This window comes from Aquarana catesbeiana, linkage group LG03 (genome assembly GCF_042186555.1).
Source record: "Aquarana catesbeiana isolate 2022-GZ linkage group LG03, ASM4218655v1, whole genome shotgun sequence".
NCBI classification, from domain to species: Eukaryota; Metazoa; Chordata; class Amphibia; order Anura; family Ranidae; genus Aquarana; species Aquarana catesbeiana.
The window spans coordinates 409,491,322-409,510,720 of NC_133326.1; the positions used below are offsets into that span (position 1 = coordinate 409,491,322).

Here is a 19,399-nt window from a genome sequence, read left to right on the forward strand (position 1 = left end):
AGTAAGGTCGGGGCAGGGGTCTGTGAGAGAGGAGCGTCTAGGTGAATGTAGTATTACTTAAAATAGGAGTAGTAGAACAGTGTCCGCCAATTCAGGAAGTATACATTTATATGCAAGTGGCTCAAGTTCTGTCTTCCAGTCCGGTCTCCTATATATCTAATCACATATTTCTGGGCCTTCCTCCATGTTCCCCTGGGGGTGTAGTTGGAGAGTCAGGGTGTAAGGCCGTATAAGAGAACCTTTTAGGTTGCATAGTGGAGTAGGGGTCTATCAGACCCGGCTTCACTTCAGTTGCTGTCTTGTACCCAGTATTGTTGTAGGCCTTATACAAAAACTACATATACATTATAGTAATAACATGAGGTATTAACTTACCCTTAAATACAACTAAACTGAATTCTTTAAAAGAAAAATTAAGACACTCAGAAAATGACGTGCAGGGGAAGCAATATGCAGTGGTGCAATGTCCTGCGGAGCCGTCGTTGGAGCCTCAAAGGGAGGCGGTGGGTTGTATAGGAAAGTACCTGAGTGGTGCGAGAAGTCGAGTCCCCCATACCGCCCGAAGGTGTAGGTAGATTCGGACTTAGGGCGGAACCAGGTACTCTCGTAGTCGGTAGTCCAGGGAGGGTAGTCATTCCCAACCTCGAGAACTTGGTCGCACAAGTGGTCATATCGTGACCGTGTATTACTTTGTGCCAGAAACGTCATCTGGGCTCCGTTCCCTGTGCAGAAGGGCGTGTGGTATGCAACATCACAGTTCCACTAGCGAGCATTAGGATGTTGCCGAGCCGTGGGGGATCCAGGTGAGGTGCGTCGTTTCATGGTGTCAGGAATCAGGAGCCCAGATGTGTCCACAGACCTGCGGGGGTCCTGTGATGAGCCGGATGTGATCACTGAGGCTGTTTGGTGAGTAGCTGACATTGTCCGGCGTTGAAAGCGGGCTTTCTTCAGACATTTGTATCCGGCGCGTCAATGATGATGGGAGTGTGAGGTGCCGGAAGCTGTTGCGGTGCCTGAGAGATCAATTACAGTTTCCGGATGGCTATCGCCTTGCATTCTGGTAGTTCTAGTATGCATAGCCCGCTTCTGACCTCCGTAGTTAAAATGAAGAAGCTGTGCAGCAGCATCCTGTGAGCACGGTGGTTGGGGTACGGGGAATACAATCCTGTCACGTTTCCCCAGGGAGGCAAGGAGTCAGTTACGGAAGTGTTAGTAAAGTGTAAAAACCGGAGAATCAAAACATAACTGAAATAAAAGAACGGTGATAAAACTGTATCTGGGTCAGTAATTGCAAATGCCAACCAGGCAGAGATAGAAGTACTGGAGCCCAGACGATCATAACCGATTGTGGGGAGTATCAGCGTTCCCTCCTAGCTCTCCTGGAGTTGGGAGAGTGAGGGCTGTGATTGCGGCGGTTTGCACGGTGCGCTCCATGAGGCGGTGTGATAGAGGGGGATCTTCTTCTCCTTTTGGCTTGCACTGGAGGCCTCCATGGGTTCATCAGGTGGGTGTTCTCTGCGAACTGCGGAGCGCCGAAAATCTGCATACCAATTGGGTACCTCTACTCTCGGTATGTGCAGAGTGTCGCAAAAGATGGGGAGATCTTCAGGCACTTTAAGGTATGCTGTGCGGCCGTGTGAGGTGGCGGCTAAGCAAAATGGAAATTTCCATTTGTAGGTGATGTTTTTAGCGCGCAGAGTGTCCAGCAGGGGTTTCAAGTCACGGCGATGTTGGAGGGTTATGCCTGACAGGTCTTGATATATTTGGACAATTTTCCCTTCATGTACTATCTGCGGTACGCCTCTGGCCTGTTTAAGGATCTCTTCTTTGATTCGAAAGTCTGTGAGACAGCAGATGATATCCCGTGGTGGATCTGTGTCTTTTCCTTTTGGCCGCAGTGCCCTATGAATCCTCTCTAATTCAATAGACGTCTGTAGTGGTCTGTGGAGAAGGCCGTTGAACAGGCTGATGGTAGAGTGAGCAATCTGTTCGCCTTCTATAGTTTCGGGCACTCCTCTGATCCTTAAGTTATGGCGTCTGCCACGGTTGTCAAGGTCCTCGAGGTGTCTCTGCATTTCTCTCATTTGAAGCGTGTGGGTATCGACATGCCTTGTTGTTTTGCGTAGTTGTAAATCTTGACGATTCGCCATTTGTTCCGCCGCCTGTACTCTGTCAGAGACGGCGCGGATGTCAATGCTCTGAGATTGCAGCCGAGAGGGTGTCATTGATATCTGCGGCTATCATCCGTAAGTCTTGTATGTTTAGCTGAGGTAAGGGTCGGTCTTCCGCTGCGGTCCCGTTCATCTGGCTAGGCGGTAAAGTTTGTGACATAGTACCCAGTTGTGAAGAGACTGCGGCCTCTGAGGTACTGTGGCGGGGAGGCGCCATATTGCCCCTTCCAGTCCGGAACATTTCTGGGATATTATTATGGCCTTTGGTGCCCGGTTGCTCTCTGGGTGAGCGTGATCGAGAGGTCGAGGTGTTCCGGGAAGCTGTCCCCATGTTTTGTTCGAGTGAGGGGTGTCGGGACCACCGATAAGCTGATGGCAGGTCGTCGGATAGCAGGAGCTACTGGATTAAGCAGCCATCTTCATGCCAGGTCAGGCCACGCCCCTCCAGATCATCTTATTTTAATTATAAGAAATATTTTTCCGTGGTACTCCTGGCATTGACTGATGCCCATCTAAAATTTCTTGCCATAGATGTGGGAGCTTACGGCAGCCAAGGTGACTCCCGCATATTCAGAGAGTCTTCATTCGGACGTCGTCTGCATGAGGGACACCTCAACATACCAGCAAGTAGGCCTCTACCCTGCACTGATGAACCAAGTTTGCCGTTGGTGATGGTTGCGGCCGGTTGGATTGGACGAAAACCTTATGAGGCCATATAGTGGATATGGACTCAGTCATGCACAAAGAATTTTCAATCATAGGCTCAGCCATGCACGTCGTGTGGTTGACTGCGCGTTTGGTGTCTTGACTGCCAAATGGAGGGTTTTGCTGTCCTCCATGCAACTGGATGTGGAGAATGCAATCAAGGTCGACCTGGCATGCTGCGTGCTACATAATCTTCTGAGGATCAATGATAGGAGCAATGTGGAACCGGAGCCCAGCAACCCAACACATCATGTTCAATTTATGGACTTGCGGTCAACAGCACGGGTCATGACAATCCGCAACCAATTTGCCCAATATTTTGTATCTCCTGATGGAGAGGTGTCATGGCAAGATGATCATATTTAAAAAAACAATGTTGACATTGAATAAATCATCATGGATTTTGTTCTTTTTAATAAAACACATCATATTCATGTTACTGCTCTCTGTGTCCATGTTTATTTTTTGTTCCTCGAGTCCATTACATTCTGCGTGAGGTAAATGCATGGTAGGCCTATTGGGTTCAGCATTCTTTTGTCTCAAGCAGAGGGCAATGTGCTCTTTTCAATCTGCTTGGGACAAACACATGCTAGGCCTCTTGCATACGTTTGTCTCAAGCAGAGTGAAATGTGCACTTTTCAATCTGCTTGGGATAAACGCATGCTAGGCCTCTTAAGGTCTCGGCATGCTTTTGTCTCAAGCAGAGTACTGTCTGCTCTTTTCAATCTGCTTGGGACAAACGCATGCTAGGCCTCTTAAGGTCTCAGCATGCTTTTGTCTCAAGCAGAGTGAAATGTGCTCTTTTCACTGCAATTGACTGCAGTTGTGCATCTTGTAACAAAATTAAAACAGACATGATTTGTCAATCAAAAGAAGATTTATTGACCAAGAAAATAGTCACAACTGGTGATAGGTTTGCTGGGATGCCTGGTCACTTTGGGGATGTGGGGATTGGGGACGGGGGAAGGAATGGGGGTGGCGCCTATGCATATAAGATAATTGTAGGTAGGCAGACAGACAGACAGACAGACAGAATGGATGGACAGTTACCTCATGTGTTGCCTCCTCAGCGAGGCTTTCCACACTGCTATCACGGGGAGATGTGTGGGCTGAGCTGTCCGTGGCACTGGTGGTTGGTCTGTCCACTGCCCGAACTTCCCCTGCCTCCTCTCGCCAATATTGAATATTGTCCTACAAAGAATAGAATTAAATAGTTGACATTATACATAGAAAATGCATATTGCTTGCAAAGAAATGCACGGGGTTAATTATTTAAAAAAAAAACATGCGGCTTCCTTTTGGGTGCTGGGGCTCCGGATCGGGCTGATTTTTTTCCTCTTCAGTGAGTTCCCTTCTCACACGATCACGGAGTGATTTCCACTGCCGCTCTAGGACTTTGCCTAAGAATAGTGGACAAGAATAGAAAAGTGAAAAGGAAGAGGTTAATTATGCATTATACATTTATTACAATACAGAACAAACAGATTATGCATTCCATTAACATAGACTTACTTGTTTGTTTTTGGGTACCATGTGACATATCTTCCCACCCTGGGGTGAGAGATGCGCTTATCTCCATCCGGACTTGATTTTTTAAAATGTGGTCTCCATGCTGTGGGTGAGCAAGGTCCCACAGCTCGGGATGGGCCTCCACAGCTGTAATGAGAGCTGGCTGTGACACTGAGCTGGCCATGCCAGTTCCTCCTCTTTCTATTTCCCACTATCCCCCAGGTGTGCAAGGGACTTTTGGGTAATTACAGACAGGAATTTCCTGTTTTTCCTTACATACAGTGACCAATCACATAATAAAATTTTTACAGCTTAATAACGCTGACGCCAAAAAACGTCGGTATAGCGCTAATGCGCTTTTTTGAGCTTTTTTTGGCTTCAGCGTCAAAACAGCTCTAACGCTGGAGCCTCTGAAGGCGCAGGTCCTTGGTTTTTTTTGGAGCTTAAAAACGACCATGCCTGTTACGGCTCAAAAACGCCATGGTGCATATGAGCCCATTGAATAACATGGAGTGGCGTTCTTAAGCAGCAAAAAAAGCTAAAAAAAGCCGCTGTTAAAACGTCCGTGTGTATGAGGCCTGAGGGTTTATAACCACTTTAACATCCCTGAGGAAGAGCTCAAAATGTAACATTTTTGTCTGCCCCATACTGCTCTGCTCATTAGGGCTCATGAGCTGAGTGCAACAAAAAAGCTTATATTTACGCTGGATCCTGCTGCCAGAAGCAAGCAGAAACACCCAAACACATGCAAAAAAATGCATGTAAATTGTATGTACACTACTTGAGCTTATGCATAAACTCTTCATACCTTCTGGTAACTGCATAGACCTTCCCTGCAACACAGTCGCTCTACCTTTCTGCGATTTCCCACCTGACTCTTCATACCCTCTGGTAACTGAATAGACTCCACTCTTCTCTTATACACTGGACTACATTGCCTAACTGAAGTCTAAGGCCTCATGCACACGGGATGTTAAAATAACGTTATGAAAGCGCCAGTAGCTTTTGCGGTGAATTTTTTTAAAACTTTTTTCAGATTTTTTTCAACGTTTTTGCAATAGCGTTTTTTTAGCGTTTATTATTGGTTTTCCGTGTTAGCGTTTTTTAGCGTTTTTTTTTTTTTTTAATTTTTTTTTTTTTTTTCTTTTCAATGGATCAAAAACGTTAAACTTTGGTGAGCGACATTTTTGAGCGTTTATCGGCGTTAGAGCGTTTTTACAGCTGAAAAACGTCTCTCAGAACCCACTGGTCCTGGGTTTTTTTTTACTGCTTAAAAGCGCCTATGCCATTTGCAGCTCAAAAACGCCTAGGTGGGCATGAAGCCATAGACTAACATAGACAGGTGTTTTTAAGCTGCAAAAAACGCTCAAAAAGGCGGCTGTAAAAACGTCCGTGTGCATGAGGCCTTAAAAATTCTCCATAGGCGACATTTAAAAATTGTTTTGCAGGTAGAGCGACTTTGTGTTGCAGAGAAGGTCTATGCAGTTACCAGAAGGTATGAAGAGTTTATGCATAAGCTCAAGTAGTGTACATACAATTTACATGCATTTTTTTTGCATGTGTTTGGGTGTTTCTGCTTGCTTCTGGCAGCAGGATCCAGCGTAAATATAAGCTTTTTTTGTTGCACCCAGCTCATGAGCTACATTTTGAGCTCTTCCTCAAGGATGTTAAAGTGGTTGTAAACCCTTACATATACCCAGTGAAGTGAATGGCCTCAAGTGATACACAGATAAATCAAATCCTCTTGCATAAGTCGCACCTATTGGCTACAATTCCTTCTCTGAATCCATTTAAAGTGCAGAATTTACACAGCTTTTTCAAGCTTCCAGAGGGGTTCAGGATCTGATGTCACACGCTGCACAGCTCAGGGGGAGAGCAGAGTGTAATCTGGAACCTGAGTGGAGAAAAGGGACACAACCCCTTCTACAAAACCTCATATGATAACATGCACAGCTGAGGCTGCCAATAATAGTCTGTGTGCTGGAAGCCCGTCCCCCATCCCTCTTTTTTTCTTTGGAGTTGGCACAACCTGTCAAAAATCAGTCCTGTAGAGGAACGAGACTGTAGACAGAAATCCCACTCGGTGCTGTGGATTGAGGCAAGTAAACACTATAGAACAGGGTCGGCAACACGTTGATCGCGGTCCACCTGTGGACTGCCTGCAAGTTACAGGTGGACCGCGAACAGGTTTCTACACCGCCGACCCCCGCCTTTTAAGTGTCGGTCCTTGCCTTTCCTCCCAGCCCGCTCCACCGTGCCATCCCATCCCAGTCTGTCTCTCCCTCCGTGCCCCGCCGCGCTTTCTATGTCCCAGTCCCTCTCTCCCTCCTCCGCCGCTGTGATCACAGCGGAGACCAGGAGGAAGCACGGCTCAGGGCTGGGGGAGGAGACAGCCAAATGAACTAAACCGCTGGTGATTGGTTGCTAGGACACAGGGTGGCCCTAAACAACCAATGGCCAGCTTTCTAATATGAAAATTGACTCTGCCAGCTCCTGCCCTCTGTCCAGAACTGTGCTGCTTCCCGGTCTCCGCTGTGGAAAAAGGTAAGACACTGCTATGGGAGCGAAGGGGGCCAGAGGTTACTGCTATAGGGGGGCAGAGGACACCACTGTGTGTGTGTGAGGGGTGGGGGGTAATGTGAAGGGGCAGAGGATACTGTTATGGGTAGGGTCACCCCATACCGGTATCCTCTACCACCCTTCACATCACCCACCGATCCCTGCATTCTGAGCGTAAAAACACACTCCTGATCCCTGTACTCTTGTAATACCTATTTTATTTCTGAGTAAAAATATTTTATCAAAAAAAAAAAATGTTGGGCTTACTGTCTTTTTTTGGGGGGTCTTTATTAGTGTTGTTCAAGTAGATCTCCATCTCTCTAAGGTTGTTTACCCCTGCTATAGAAGGATATGCATTGTTCATTTTTCATGTCAGGAGTTTACAACCACTTTAACCACTTGCCCACTTTCACCCCCTTCTTGCCCAGACCAATTTTCAGCTTTCAGCGCTCTCACACTTTGAATGACAAAGTGTGGTCGAATGGTATTTTAGTGGGTTTTTTATTTTTTGTGCTATAAATAAAAAAAGACTGAAAAATTGGTGAAAAAATGCCTTTTTCTTTGATTTTGTCATAAAATTTTGCAAATTGGTAATATTTCTTCATAAATTGTGGTCAAAATTTATACGGCTACATATCTTTAGTAAAAATAACCCTAATTAGTGTATATTATTTGGTCTTTGTGAAAGTGTTAAGCTGGCCATACACCATACAATTTTCTTATTCAATTTTCTTTAGATTTACCTTCAACTATGTAGTAGAAGGGCCTGCCTGATTGCATACACATTGAAAGGGTTTAGGTTTCACCTCATATTATATGGTTTTGGTAAATCTAAAGGAAAGTTGAACAGGAAAATTGAATAGTGTATGGCCAGCCTTAGAGTCTACAAGCTATGATGCCAATCATAGAAAATTGATCACACCTGATGTACTGAAGACCTATGGCCCCTTTCAAACGGAGCTGTCCGTATTTAGCTATCCGCTTGCTCAGCGGGGATCGCTCCATTGATCCCCGCTAAGCCGGAGGATGACAAGTCCGTCTCTGCACTCTGAGCAGGGACGGACCTGTCAGAGAGTCCGCTCTCCCCTATGGGGGGATCGGATGATTACGGACCGCCTGTCCGTTTTCATCCAATCCGATCTGCCAGACGGATGGAAAATAGGGTTTCCATCCGTCTGGATTTTGCGGAGCGGATGGGGGCGGATCGGATGTCAGCGGACATGTCACCGCTGACATCCGTCTCTCCATAGAGCTGTATGGAGCGACCTCTCAGATCCGCATGTCAGTTTTTTAAGCGGATCTGAACGGTCCGCACATGTGAAAGGGGCCTAACTCATTTCTTGAGACACTAACAAGCCAGGAAAGTACAAATACCCACAAAATGACCCCATTTTGGAAAGCGGACACTCGAACGTATAATATGAGGCATAATGAGTCTTTTGAACAGTTCATTTTTTTTTCAGAAGTTTTTGGAAAATGTGGGAAAAAAATGAAAACGCATTTTTTTTCCCACAAAGTTGTCTATTTTTAAGATATTTCCAACACATAGCATGTACATAGCAAAAATGACAACCCAAAATACATTCTGCTACTCCTCCTGAGTATGGCGATACCACATGTGTGAGACTTTTACACAGCCTGACCACATACGGAAGCCCACCTTTTTAGTAACACCTTCAGGTGTTCTACAAGCATAAATTACACATCTAATTTCCTGACAACCTATTATTTTTGAAGGCCCTTATATTTCTAACACATAGCATTTACATACCAAAATTTACACTCCAATATAAATTCTATTGAGGAAAGGGTAAAAAAAAAAAAAGTATTACCTGTGGTTTTAGTGGTGTCCCCAGAGGAGAGAATTGGTCCAGGCACCAGGCATTATTTCCATAGTCAGGTAGCAGGCAGAGGTGTGGTCAGTTTATGCTGCAGTAAGTCAGCAGCAGGCCCATGACCCTCTCGCAAAGCTTATAAAATTTCACTCCGTATTTGACCCTTTTGCTAGGAATGTATTGTTTTATTCCTAGCCGGCCTGAAAAGGGTACCAGGGACTCATCTACACATATATGCTTATTGGGGACATAGAGTTCTATGACATAGACATAGAGCAAATTGTTGGGAAAAGAAATTGATGAGTGTGCAAATTTTATTTAATTTATCATAATTAATCGCACTGAACACTGTATAAATGTGAATGGTCCCAAAATAGCGCAATGTTTTAAAAAAAGGCAATTTATTCTTAAATATCTCTATGCAGTGGTAAATATAATATAACCAACTATATGGTTAGAGAGCAAAATATCTAATCCACTCTGAGAATAACAGACAGAAGAGATATACTGTATATACTATTAGAGAAGATATACTGTATAAACTATTAGAGGAGATATGCTGTATATACTATTAGAGGAGAGATATACTGTATATACTATTAAAGGGTGAATCTGGTAAATATCATCAGACTCGGAGATCAAATTTTTTTTATTTAAAAAAAAAACACTGTCTTCCTTCAAAAAAAAAATGTAATTTTAAGATTGTTTGATTTTCTAATCTGGGTCAAATCGGCATTCATTTTCAATCACAGTGACAGGAAAATTTAGAAATAATAGAGAACTTAAGTTCTGGGTCAAAGGAATTTTCAGACAGTATATGTGGTTTTCGTTCAGAAATTACATTCATTTTAAAAACAGAATGTTAAAAACAAGTGAAAATTTCAAACAACATTCTTTCATTCAGCGAATGTATAAAGATTTTTCGTCTGAATATATTCTCATCTGAAAATTGATCTGTGTGGCCAGCATAAGGCTTGGTACACACCTATGCAGTTTGCTTTTGATCTGTTTCTGCAGTGCTTTTTGCTGTGCATTTTGATTTTTGTGCATGTGATTTTGCTGCGATTTGCATTTTGCAATTTGTTGGGCAGATTAAAAAACACATTGCTGCAAAAACGCATTACATACTTCTTTTTTTTTTTTTTTATCGGAATGCATAGAATGCATTCCGATAAAAAACCTTCTGCCTTTACAACCACTTTAAGCTTTGACAAAAAAAATGGAAGCTGATTGGTTTCTATAAGTATTAGTTTCAGTAAATCAACCCCTATATGTAATAATATGTGTTTTAACCAACGACTTTTATAAACCCATTATATCTGGGACAGCTTGTTGCAGTCCTGGCCCTCCAAGGCAATGCAGAGGGCACAAATATTCTAAGGCCTCTTTTACATGAAGGGTTTGATCAGATACACCTGTCACTTTTTCAAGCGGACATGATTGGATCCTCCATTCGCTGCTATAGACCAGCAGGGGTAAACGGTGTCGGTTTAGGCCCCTTTCACACGGACAGATAGAATGGTGCTTTTAGCTGTGGATTTTCTCATTTTCTACCGCAGCTAAAAGCACACAATGCTTTCCTATGGCCCCATTCACACACTGCATTTAGCTGCGGTTTGGATACATGCGGTTTCGTGCGGATAGAAAAAATAGAATTGTCTGTGTCCAGGAGCGATTTAGCATAGCTATCCGCACATAACCGCGGGTAATCGCAGTGCACTGTGTCAGCTGCGGATAACAGCGCTGAGCTGCTCATCGGGAAAGGAAAAATGATTTTTCCTTTCCCAATGAGCGACAAGCACGGGGATCCGACTCGGATCCCCGCCAATGCCCGGCACTGTTTGGTATGAATCTTGAGGGGGAACTCAACGCCAAATTTAAAAAAAAAAAAAAAACGGCGTGGGTTCCCCCTTCAAGAGCATACCAGGCCCTTCGGTCTGGTATGGATGTTAAAGGGAACTCCCTACGCCGAAAAAAAACGGCGTGGGGCCCCCCCCCAAAATCCATACCAGACCCTTATCCGAGCACGCAGCCCGGTCGGTCAGGAAAGGGGGTGGGCTTGGGCCCCCCCCTCCTGAACCGTACCAGGCCGCATGCCCTCAACATGGGGGGTGGGTGCTTTGGGGGAGGGGGAGCACTGCGGGCCCCCCCACCCCAAAGCACCTTGTCCCCATGTTGATGAGGACAAGGGCCTCTTCCCGACAACCCTGGCCGTTGGTTGTCGGGGTCTGCGGGTAGGGGGCTTATCGGAATCCGGGAGCCCCCTTTATTAAAGGGGGCCCCAGATCCCAGCACCCCCACCCTATGTGAGTGTGGGGTATATGGTACCCCTACCCTTTCTCCTAGGGAAAAAATGTCAATAAAAAAAACACTACACAGGTTTTTAAAGTAATTTATTAGACAGCTCCGGGCGTCTACTTCCGACTTCGGGGGTCTCTCCGGTTCTTCTCCGCGCTCTCCGGGTCTTCTGCCGGGCTCCTCCGCTATCTTCTGCTCTTTTGCTAGCAGTGGCCCGGACTACTGCCTTCTGCCTTCTTCCCTCTTCTCTTCTTCCGATGTTGACACGACGCTCTCTCCGTCTGGAATGCTCTCTGAGTGCTCCAACGTGACTTATATAGGCGGTGACCCCACCCCCTTATGCTGTCACAGTCCTTGGGCATGCTGGGACTGTGACATTTTAGGGGGCGTGGTCAACATCACCGGTGACCATGCCCCCTAAAAGTCACAGTCCCAGCATGCCCAGGGACTGTGACGGCATAAGGGGGCGGGGTCACCGCCTATATAAGTCACATTGGAGCGCTCAGAGAGCATTCCAGCCGGAGAGAGCGTCGTGTCAACATCGGAAGAAGAGAAGAGGGAAGAAGGCAGAAGTCCGGGCCACCGCTAGCAAAAGAGAGGCAAAAGAGCAGAAGATAGTGGAGGAGCCTGGCAGAAGACCCGGAGAGCGCGGAGAAGAACCGGAGAGACCCCCGAAGCCGGAAGAAGACCCCTGGAACTGTCTAATAAATTACTTTAAAAACCTGTGTAGTGTTGTTTTTTTTTTTTTTATTGACATTTTTCCTCTAGGTGAATGGATACTCACATAGGGTGGGGGTGCCAGGATCTGGGGCCCCCTTATTAAAGGGGGCTCCCGGATTCCGATAAGACCCCCGCCCACAGACCCCGACAACCAACGGCCAGGGTTGTCAGGAAGAGGCCCTTGTCCTCATCAACATGGGGACAAGGTGCTTTTGGGGTGGGGGGGGGGGGGGGCGCTCGCCCGTCCCCACCCCCTTTCCTGACCGACCGGGCTGCGTGCTCGGATAAGGGTCTGGTATGGTTTTTTCGGCGTAGGGAGTTCCCCCTTAACATCCATACCAGACCGAAGGGCCTGGTATGCTCTTGAAGGGGGAACCCATGCCGTTTTTTTATTTAAAATTTGGCGTGGAGTTCCCCCTCAAGATTCATACCAAACAGTGCAAGCCGGTACCCTGTCGGGTTGCCATGGAAATGGCAAACCGCAGCTAAACGCAACGGCAGCTAATCGCACTGTGCAAATGCAGCTGATCGCAGTGCCTGGAGTCTTGAATTGCACAGAAAAAAAAACATGCTTTTAACTGCGGCAGAATAGCCGTCCGTGTAAAAGGCGCCTTACACCTGCCTATCTCCAATCTGATCTGGTCCGCTAAAAAAAAAGGTAAGGGGATCCATCCCTCTCTGTCTAGGCAGATTGGATCGGAGGGTAGCCAGTCCATAGAGCAGCGAACAGACCCCTGCTGATCATAATGGAGTCCGCCCTGCTTGAAAAGGACCTAAGCATCTAATTATAGGCTTGATTTCCAGGAATATATCAAAACTAAAAGTTCTGGTGGCCTTCTGGACAGATATTACAGATGCCTCTCCAGAGGATATACAGTGTAAAGTATGGCTAAATGATAAAATATTCTTTTTGCGTGCTTTCAACAAGCTTCATTCCATGCAGAGATTTACCTTCAGTTCCTGAATAATAAAAAGCATAGTAACTGAGTAAAAGCTTTTCATCTGGGTTGTTACACTAAAACACTTTTTAGTTGAGTAGGGAAGGTTTAGAAATTTGTTTTCTCAAGAACTGGCAGGTTCTAACCTAGCCCTTCTCTATACAGGAAGCTTAATTTACTAAAGGCAAATATGCTGTACACTGCAAAAACTTAGTAAATGAGGTAAAGCTTCACTTTGTAAAGAATTCCCAAACGCATGCAAGTAAAATAGGAAAAGATGCACATTTGCTTGCACATGATTGGATGATTTAAATCAGCAGAGCTTCCCCTCCTTTACCAAGATCTAGAGCAACTGCACTTGTAGTGCACAGTATACTTGCCTTTAGTAAGTTAACCCTATATAATGTTTAATCTGAAGTTTCACTTCAGCATATAGTTTACAGGAAGTACAACACCACTTTTTTTTTTATTTTGTATTTGGGCAATATTTAATTTAATGTAAAATATTTTTCAGTTTGCAGAAATAGAAAAATATGCATGTCAATTTTACCAGCTGTGTTTGCTTTATACAGAGGACAAATAATCTGAAACAGATTTCCATGAGAGCAGATTGGGTTGTTTTAAATTTTCTATATATATATATATATATATATATATATATATATATATATATATATATATATATATATATATATATATATATATATATATATATATATATATATATATATATATATATATATATACACACATACACATACATACATTTTTTTTTTTCCTGTTGGTTTCGATTGCTAACCTGCATTTTGCTACTGTATAGGCCATATTGCAGCAGATGGCAGGTTAGCACTTAAACTGGATTTTAGTCTTTATAAAGATTACAAGGTAATCTGCTGTAATGGTCATAGCAGCAGACACACACTTAGTATAAAGTATCCAAGTAGGTTCAGTTCCCCTTTTCTGTGTGGTATTGCAATAGTAGATATTTACATAAAATTATATATCCAAGAAGAAAAAAAAAATTCTTATATATTATTCCATTGACATAACTTTAAAGGATACGTTCACCTTTTGGAACATGTTACATGTTCCGTATTTGGGGTGGTAAATGTTCCACCCCTTGCCGCCTCTCCTCCATATCCTCCCCTCAGCGTGACAGTGATCAGGGGATCTTCTCCCTGCACCCGCTATCACAATGAAAAAACTGATACCCACACAGCTACATCATTCAGTTTCCTTCTCGGCCTTTTGGCTAAGATCAAGTGTAGTATCTGTTCTTATCAGTTGCCAGAGGAGGCGTTATGCTACTCCCAAATGGGGAGGGCAGATGCAAATCCGATAGTGTAATTGTACCTGGACGACCTGTTTTCAGTAGGGGCCACATCAGCGCTCTTTGGTCATAGTGGCTGATGATTGATTGTGTCTGAGCAGGCCTGAAGGGTGCTCCTGGTGAGGATGGGTGCTGCGCTGGGTCTGGCCGAAGGGCTGGGTCATCCCGGCCTTCTGGCTAGGATTGGTGTGGTCACTGTTCCTGTCGGTGTCCGGTTGAGGAGCTGTCACCCGGACCACGAGATCAGGGTGTTGCCATGCAAATCCACTGGACCATGATGGGGGTCTAGAAAGGTTAGTATCAGTGTTTGGCGTCCACGGCTCTCCCCGAGAAAACCTAAAAGGCTCACTATCTGGCAGGGATGGAGGGCCACACTGGTCCGGCTGACGGTCGGGCCTGAAAAGAAGCCCAATGGTGTATGTGCTCCTGCAGTAGCAGTCCAGGGGTGCCGTAAAATCACTGTGAGTGAGGGTCACTCTTTATGGCACCACGGTCACTGCACCATACCACACTTTTTTTTCCACCTGCCTCCTGAGCCGGGCCTTTTGGCTGGGACCGGAGGAATTTTTGGTTCCTGGCCAGAGGGCCTGGTCATTGTTTCATACAATGATCACTTTTCACTCTCCTCTTCACTTCCTTCTCCCCCACTTTCTTCTATTTAAGCCCTTTGTTTGTCACTTTTTGTATTTTTATGTTTGTACACGATTTTGCATGTGTACCGGTAGGGTGTAGGTACTCGGGCCTCCCCTGAAAGTCTTGGGAGGGGGTGGACATGGCCTTCTGGCTTAGTTTGCCTTCTCTCATGGGGTCTCCCTTCGGGGTAGCTTCACCTAGTACTTGAATGGGTCTGTTTCAGCAGACCCTCCAGGGAATGGGGTCCATCTGGTTTGGGCCAGACGGACCAAGTGTAAGTACCCCAGTACCTGTCTGAAGCCTAACTTCCTGGGGGATCAGGGCAAGGCCCTCTGATTGTACACCCGTTGCACGTTTTTATGTTTCACTCTTTATGTGTTTGAACGTTTTTTTGGCACAGGGTGAAGCTTGAGTGCGATTCACACACCATGGGCTTTAGAAAAAAAAAATTTATTCAGTTTCCTGTGAGTGAACAAACTAAAATTACTGTCAGCTACCGACAGATGGCTTATAGTTCTAAATGAACCGGGGAGGGGGCGCTGATGAGCACCCTTGTAGTTAATTTACAAGCCCTGCGGCTTTCAAACTGACAGCCAATATAGAGCTGCAGGGCTTGTCTGTAGAAGCCTGACATTTTACCCCTGATCCTTTTGATTATGCGTGCAATGCTTTCCAGGCTCCTGCAGGAAAAATAGATGCACATTTTTCTGTAAAAATTTGTGCATTTATTATTTTTTCTAAAAAGCTGAACTTTATCCTTTTAAGTTGTCAGTGGTTGAGAACTTTGCGAACTTATCAAGAAAGGTGGGTGTGATATTTATTTATTTATTTTTTTTCTACTTCACCTTGTATTTGAGTTGGTGTGCCCTAAAGACATTATATTTATCTGGTTACACCACATGCAGTCCAGTGCGTTTTTTTTTTTTTTTTCCCAGCATTAACGCATGGATAGTAGATTATATGGTTTCCAATAGCATAGTTCACACTAGTGCAGTCAGTTCCAATGTGTATCAGTTCCAGAAAAAAAAAGTAGAACATGCTGCAATTTTTCTGCACTGCCCTGAACTGTACTAGAACGCAGTAAAATGCATCAAAAATGTACTGGAATGCACATGTCCTTTTTTTTAAAGTGAAGAAAAAAAGAGGGGAAGAGATGCACCAGAACACATCAAAAAGTGCATGCAGAAACCCATCCAGAATGCATCCGGACTGCATTTCTTTGGTGTGAACCGGCCCTAAGACGAAGAATTTTTAAGTTTTTGTAGTTTTGGTGATACTCCAGTTTCCATTATAATTAGGTGGAACAAATGGTATTTTTATTGGTGTGAGTGTGATTTGCTGCCTTTGGTTCCATGTTTATTTTTCTTTTATATACTGTAGTTCCTTGCATGCCTGTGCCTTGACCGATAGATATTTAGTAGTAAAATGATTTTGTATTTGTGTTTTAATGTACAAAATCTTTTTTATTTTTTTATTTATTTTTCTTTTCATGTGTCTAGGATTCAGGCGCTATGGACCAATCTGACATTGTACTAAAACTCCAGCGCCAGTTAAAAGAAGCAGAGGAGGAGCGGAGTAAGGCGGCACAATATGGCCTTAAGCTACTGGAAAGTCAGAGTGATCTTCAAAATCAATTAGAAGAACAACGCAATGAAATGACTCTTGTCATTGAGGTAAATAACACAGTTCTAATATAAGTCCACCTGCTTGACAATTTCCACAGCTGGTAATGGTGAAAGAACCCTCTGTACTTGGTAATGTGATTTTGTTGCCAGTTTCCTCTTTGAGTAAATATAATCTTGCCCAACATTTTGTATTGCTGACAGTGCTAAAAAGGATGTATGTGGTATTTCAACTTCTGCTCCTTATTGTCATTCAGCTGGCAGGAGCCCTCACTTCACTGGACCGTATCGGTTCTGGCATTTGAAAGTGGAGCAGTAGAGGATGATACTAAACACCTGGAATGGGTAGGATGCAGGGGTTAAAGTGGAAATTTAAATCTCATTATGCAGCCAGAACCGAAGTTTCAAGTGGTACTCCATCTGGGCTAACTGCAATACTTTGTATTTTGGGAGACTGCTGAACTGTAGGCTTAGACTGTATACAGGTCTTTCAAGTCAAGTGTAATCCCTGCCAGTACTTCTATGACCAGTAGAAAGTAGGCATAGAAGTGTGGGGAATTTATTAGTTGCTTGTATGAAAATGTAACATTGCTCATTGGATGACTTAGCAGGCCTCTGGAATTATGCTCTGCTTCTAGGAGTTTGCACACATGGCAAGTCAAAAGCTGTTTAATGGCTATACTACCTACAAATGCCAGGTAATCTGTTTTCCCAGTTATTTTTGCAGGACAGCACCTGAGGGAGCATATCTCTAACCACTAGAGGCAGTGAACATTCATTCCAAACCTTTAAAACAAGCACCGCCCCCCCCCCCCCCCCAGTCTTTTCAGACAGCTATTGTTTCCTCCTCTGTCATTTTCTCATGTCATCTTCCCAGGCAGCGTCTGTTCGCCGCAATGTTGCAGTCCCGCTAAAAATCGCAGATCGCCGCCATTACTAGTAAAAATAAAACTACTAATAAAAATGCCATAAATATAGCTCCTATTTTGTAGACGCTATAGCAAAAAATATAGCTTTTTTTTTTTTTTTTTTTGTTTATAGCATAAAAAATAAAAACCACAGAGGTGATCAAATACCACCAAAAGAAAGCTCCATTTGTGGGGGAAAAATAGGATGTAAATTTTGTTTGGGTACAGCATCGCACAGGCACGCAGATGTCAGTTAAAGTGACGCAGTGCCGTATCACAAAAAATGGCCTGGTCATTAAGGGGGCAAATCCTTCCGGGGCTGAAGTGGTTATGGTATTGGTTGTTATGGTTGTCTGCGTGCCTCTTAAAAAGAGCAGAGTGAATGTGCTTTGTATTCCTGTTCACCATTGGTGTGGCAAGTTGGAGGCAGAAGTTGCAGAACAGAGTGTCAGCAGCTGAGAGGCAGAACCTGCAAACTGTTTAACTCTTTCCTTTTCCATTTATTTAACTCTTGTGCAGTTGCAAGGCTACTACGGTATGCATACTCCAATTTTTGCCATCGATTTACTCTCCTTTTTTTTTTTTTCTCTTCAGCGAGGCGAGGTGACGATCAAGGAGGGTCTGCTGGGTTTTAATCAGATTATATGTTTGATTTTGGGCAATAGCACACCCCTAAGCTAAACTAGAAAAATAAATGTGGATCCTGCAACATTCAGTTAATGGGCTCGTAGGCTAAACTCCTATTCAAGGGTGCATAAACAAACCTGTGTTTTAATAATTGCTCATTAAAGGAGTTGTAAAGTCTAAAGGTTTTTTACCTTAATGCATTCTTTGCATTAAGGTAAAAAATGTTTAGGTGTCGGCATCGCCCCCTCAGTTTACTTACTTAAGCCCTCATTCGATCCAGCGCTGTGCACGTCTGCAGATCTTATCTCCCCTCACTTCTGGGTCTCGCTGGCTTTGCTGGGGCACCAGGAGCCATTGGCTCCCACTGCTGTCAATCAAAGCCAGTGACGAGGAAGCGAAGCTGAGTCCCGCTGTCTGTGTCAATGGAAGCAGCTTCACATGGGGGCACTGGCCAGAGAGGAGGGGCCAGGAGCGACGACGGGGGACCCAAAAAGAGGAGGTTCCCACCTGCTCTGTGCGATTCCATTGCACAGAGTAGGTAAGTATAGACGTGTTTGTTGTTTATTTTTATTTTTTTTAAATTTTACTTTTACAACTCCTTTAACATGTGCAGATGTTGGACTTATGATTGCTCTAATTACACGTCTAGGCAGCTTTAATTTACCACTAAGTCTGGACTTGTAAAAACCTTTTGGAGCTGAGAGGCTTTGGCTGTCTCTCACCTGAGCGGACTAAATATAAAGATATTTTTTTTCTATTGGGTGACTAGGATGGACTTGGGTGTTGGGGTAATGACTGTGCAGTATGTATGAAGTAATATGTAGTATCAAGGTTACTCATACTTGTTTCCATACTATGTTCAGGTTTAGGGGGGAAAGCTGTACCTATTATGGTTTACCAGTATCTACTATAAGCACCAGTTAGTGTGCTCAACCTTAGTAAAGTTATAAAAAAAAAAAAAAAAAAAAAGAGAGAAAAAAAGTCTGGTCTGCCGGCAAGGTAATATCATAATGTGTTAGTATGCATCACATACTAGCACATTATAAAAGACTTACTATGAAACAAAGCCCTCCAGCAGCGCACTGTCACCTCTGCCGTGGCTTCCATTTTCACCCGGCCTCCTGGGGTTTGTGGGCTCCAGCCATTTGAATGGCTTAGCCATGGTGACATCAGTCCTGTGCATGCACATTGGAGTCATGGCCGCGGCACAGAGCTCTGAAGGGTTTGAATGACTATGTCGTTCTTCAGAGCGCCTTTCCCACACTTAACCAGACAGTATTGGACACCACATTGAAGGAGATGCTTGCATCCCTCAGCAGCTCAGTTCAATCTGATCTCTTACCTCTGATCCACTAATTTAAAGAGGAAGTGCGGGAAGTGGGCCAGAGTTAGCCATATTGAATCGAAACTGGGTGGATTTGCTACCACGTTTAGTTAACTGGTTGCTCACAATGATAGAGAAGATGATGTAGGCTTAAAGCTGAAATAGCAGACCTGGAAGATTGCTCCAGATGCAACAATGTTAAAGTGAGTGGCAATCCAGA

At 44.3% G+C, this 19,399-nt stretch overlaps 1 protein-coding gene and 1 pseudogene across 5 annotated transcripts in view; both read left to right on the top strand.

Annotated features, from left to right (window-relative positions):
* SPDL1 (spindle apparatus coiled-coil protein 1) overlaps positions 1–19,399 on the top strand; it is a 140,691-nt gene that overhangs the window by 52,249 nt on the left and 69,043 nt on the right. For all 5 annotated transcript variants that reach the window (XM_073620722.1, XM_073620726.1, XM_073620724.1 and 2 more), the window contains exon 2: positions 16,198–16,371. In XM_073620722.1, coding sequence (XP_073476823.1) covers positions 16,198–16,371 — 174 coding nt within the window. The remainder of the gene's footprint in view (positions 1–16,197; positions 16,372–19,399) is intronic.
* Positions 13,968–14,102, top strand: LOC141135807 (U2 spliceosomal RNA; annotated as a pseudogene).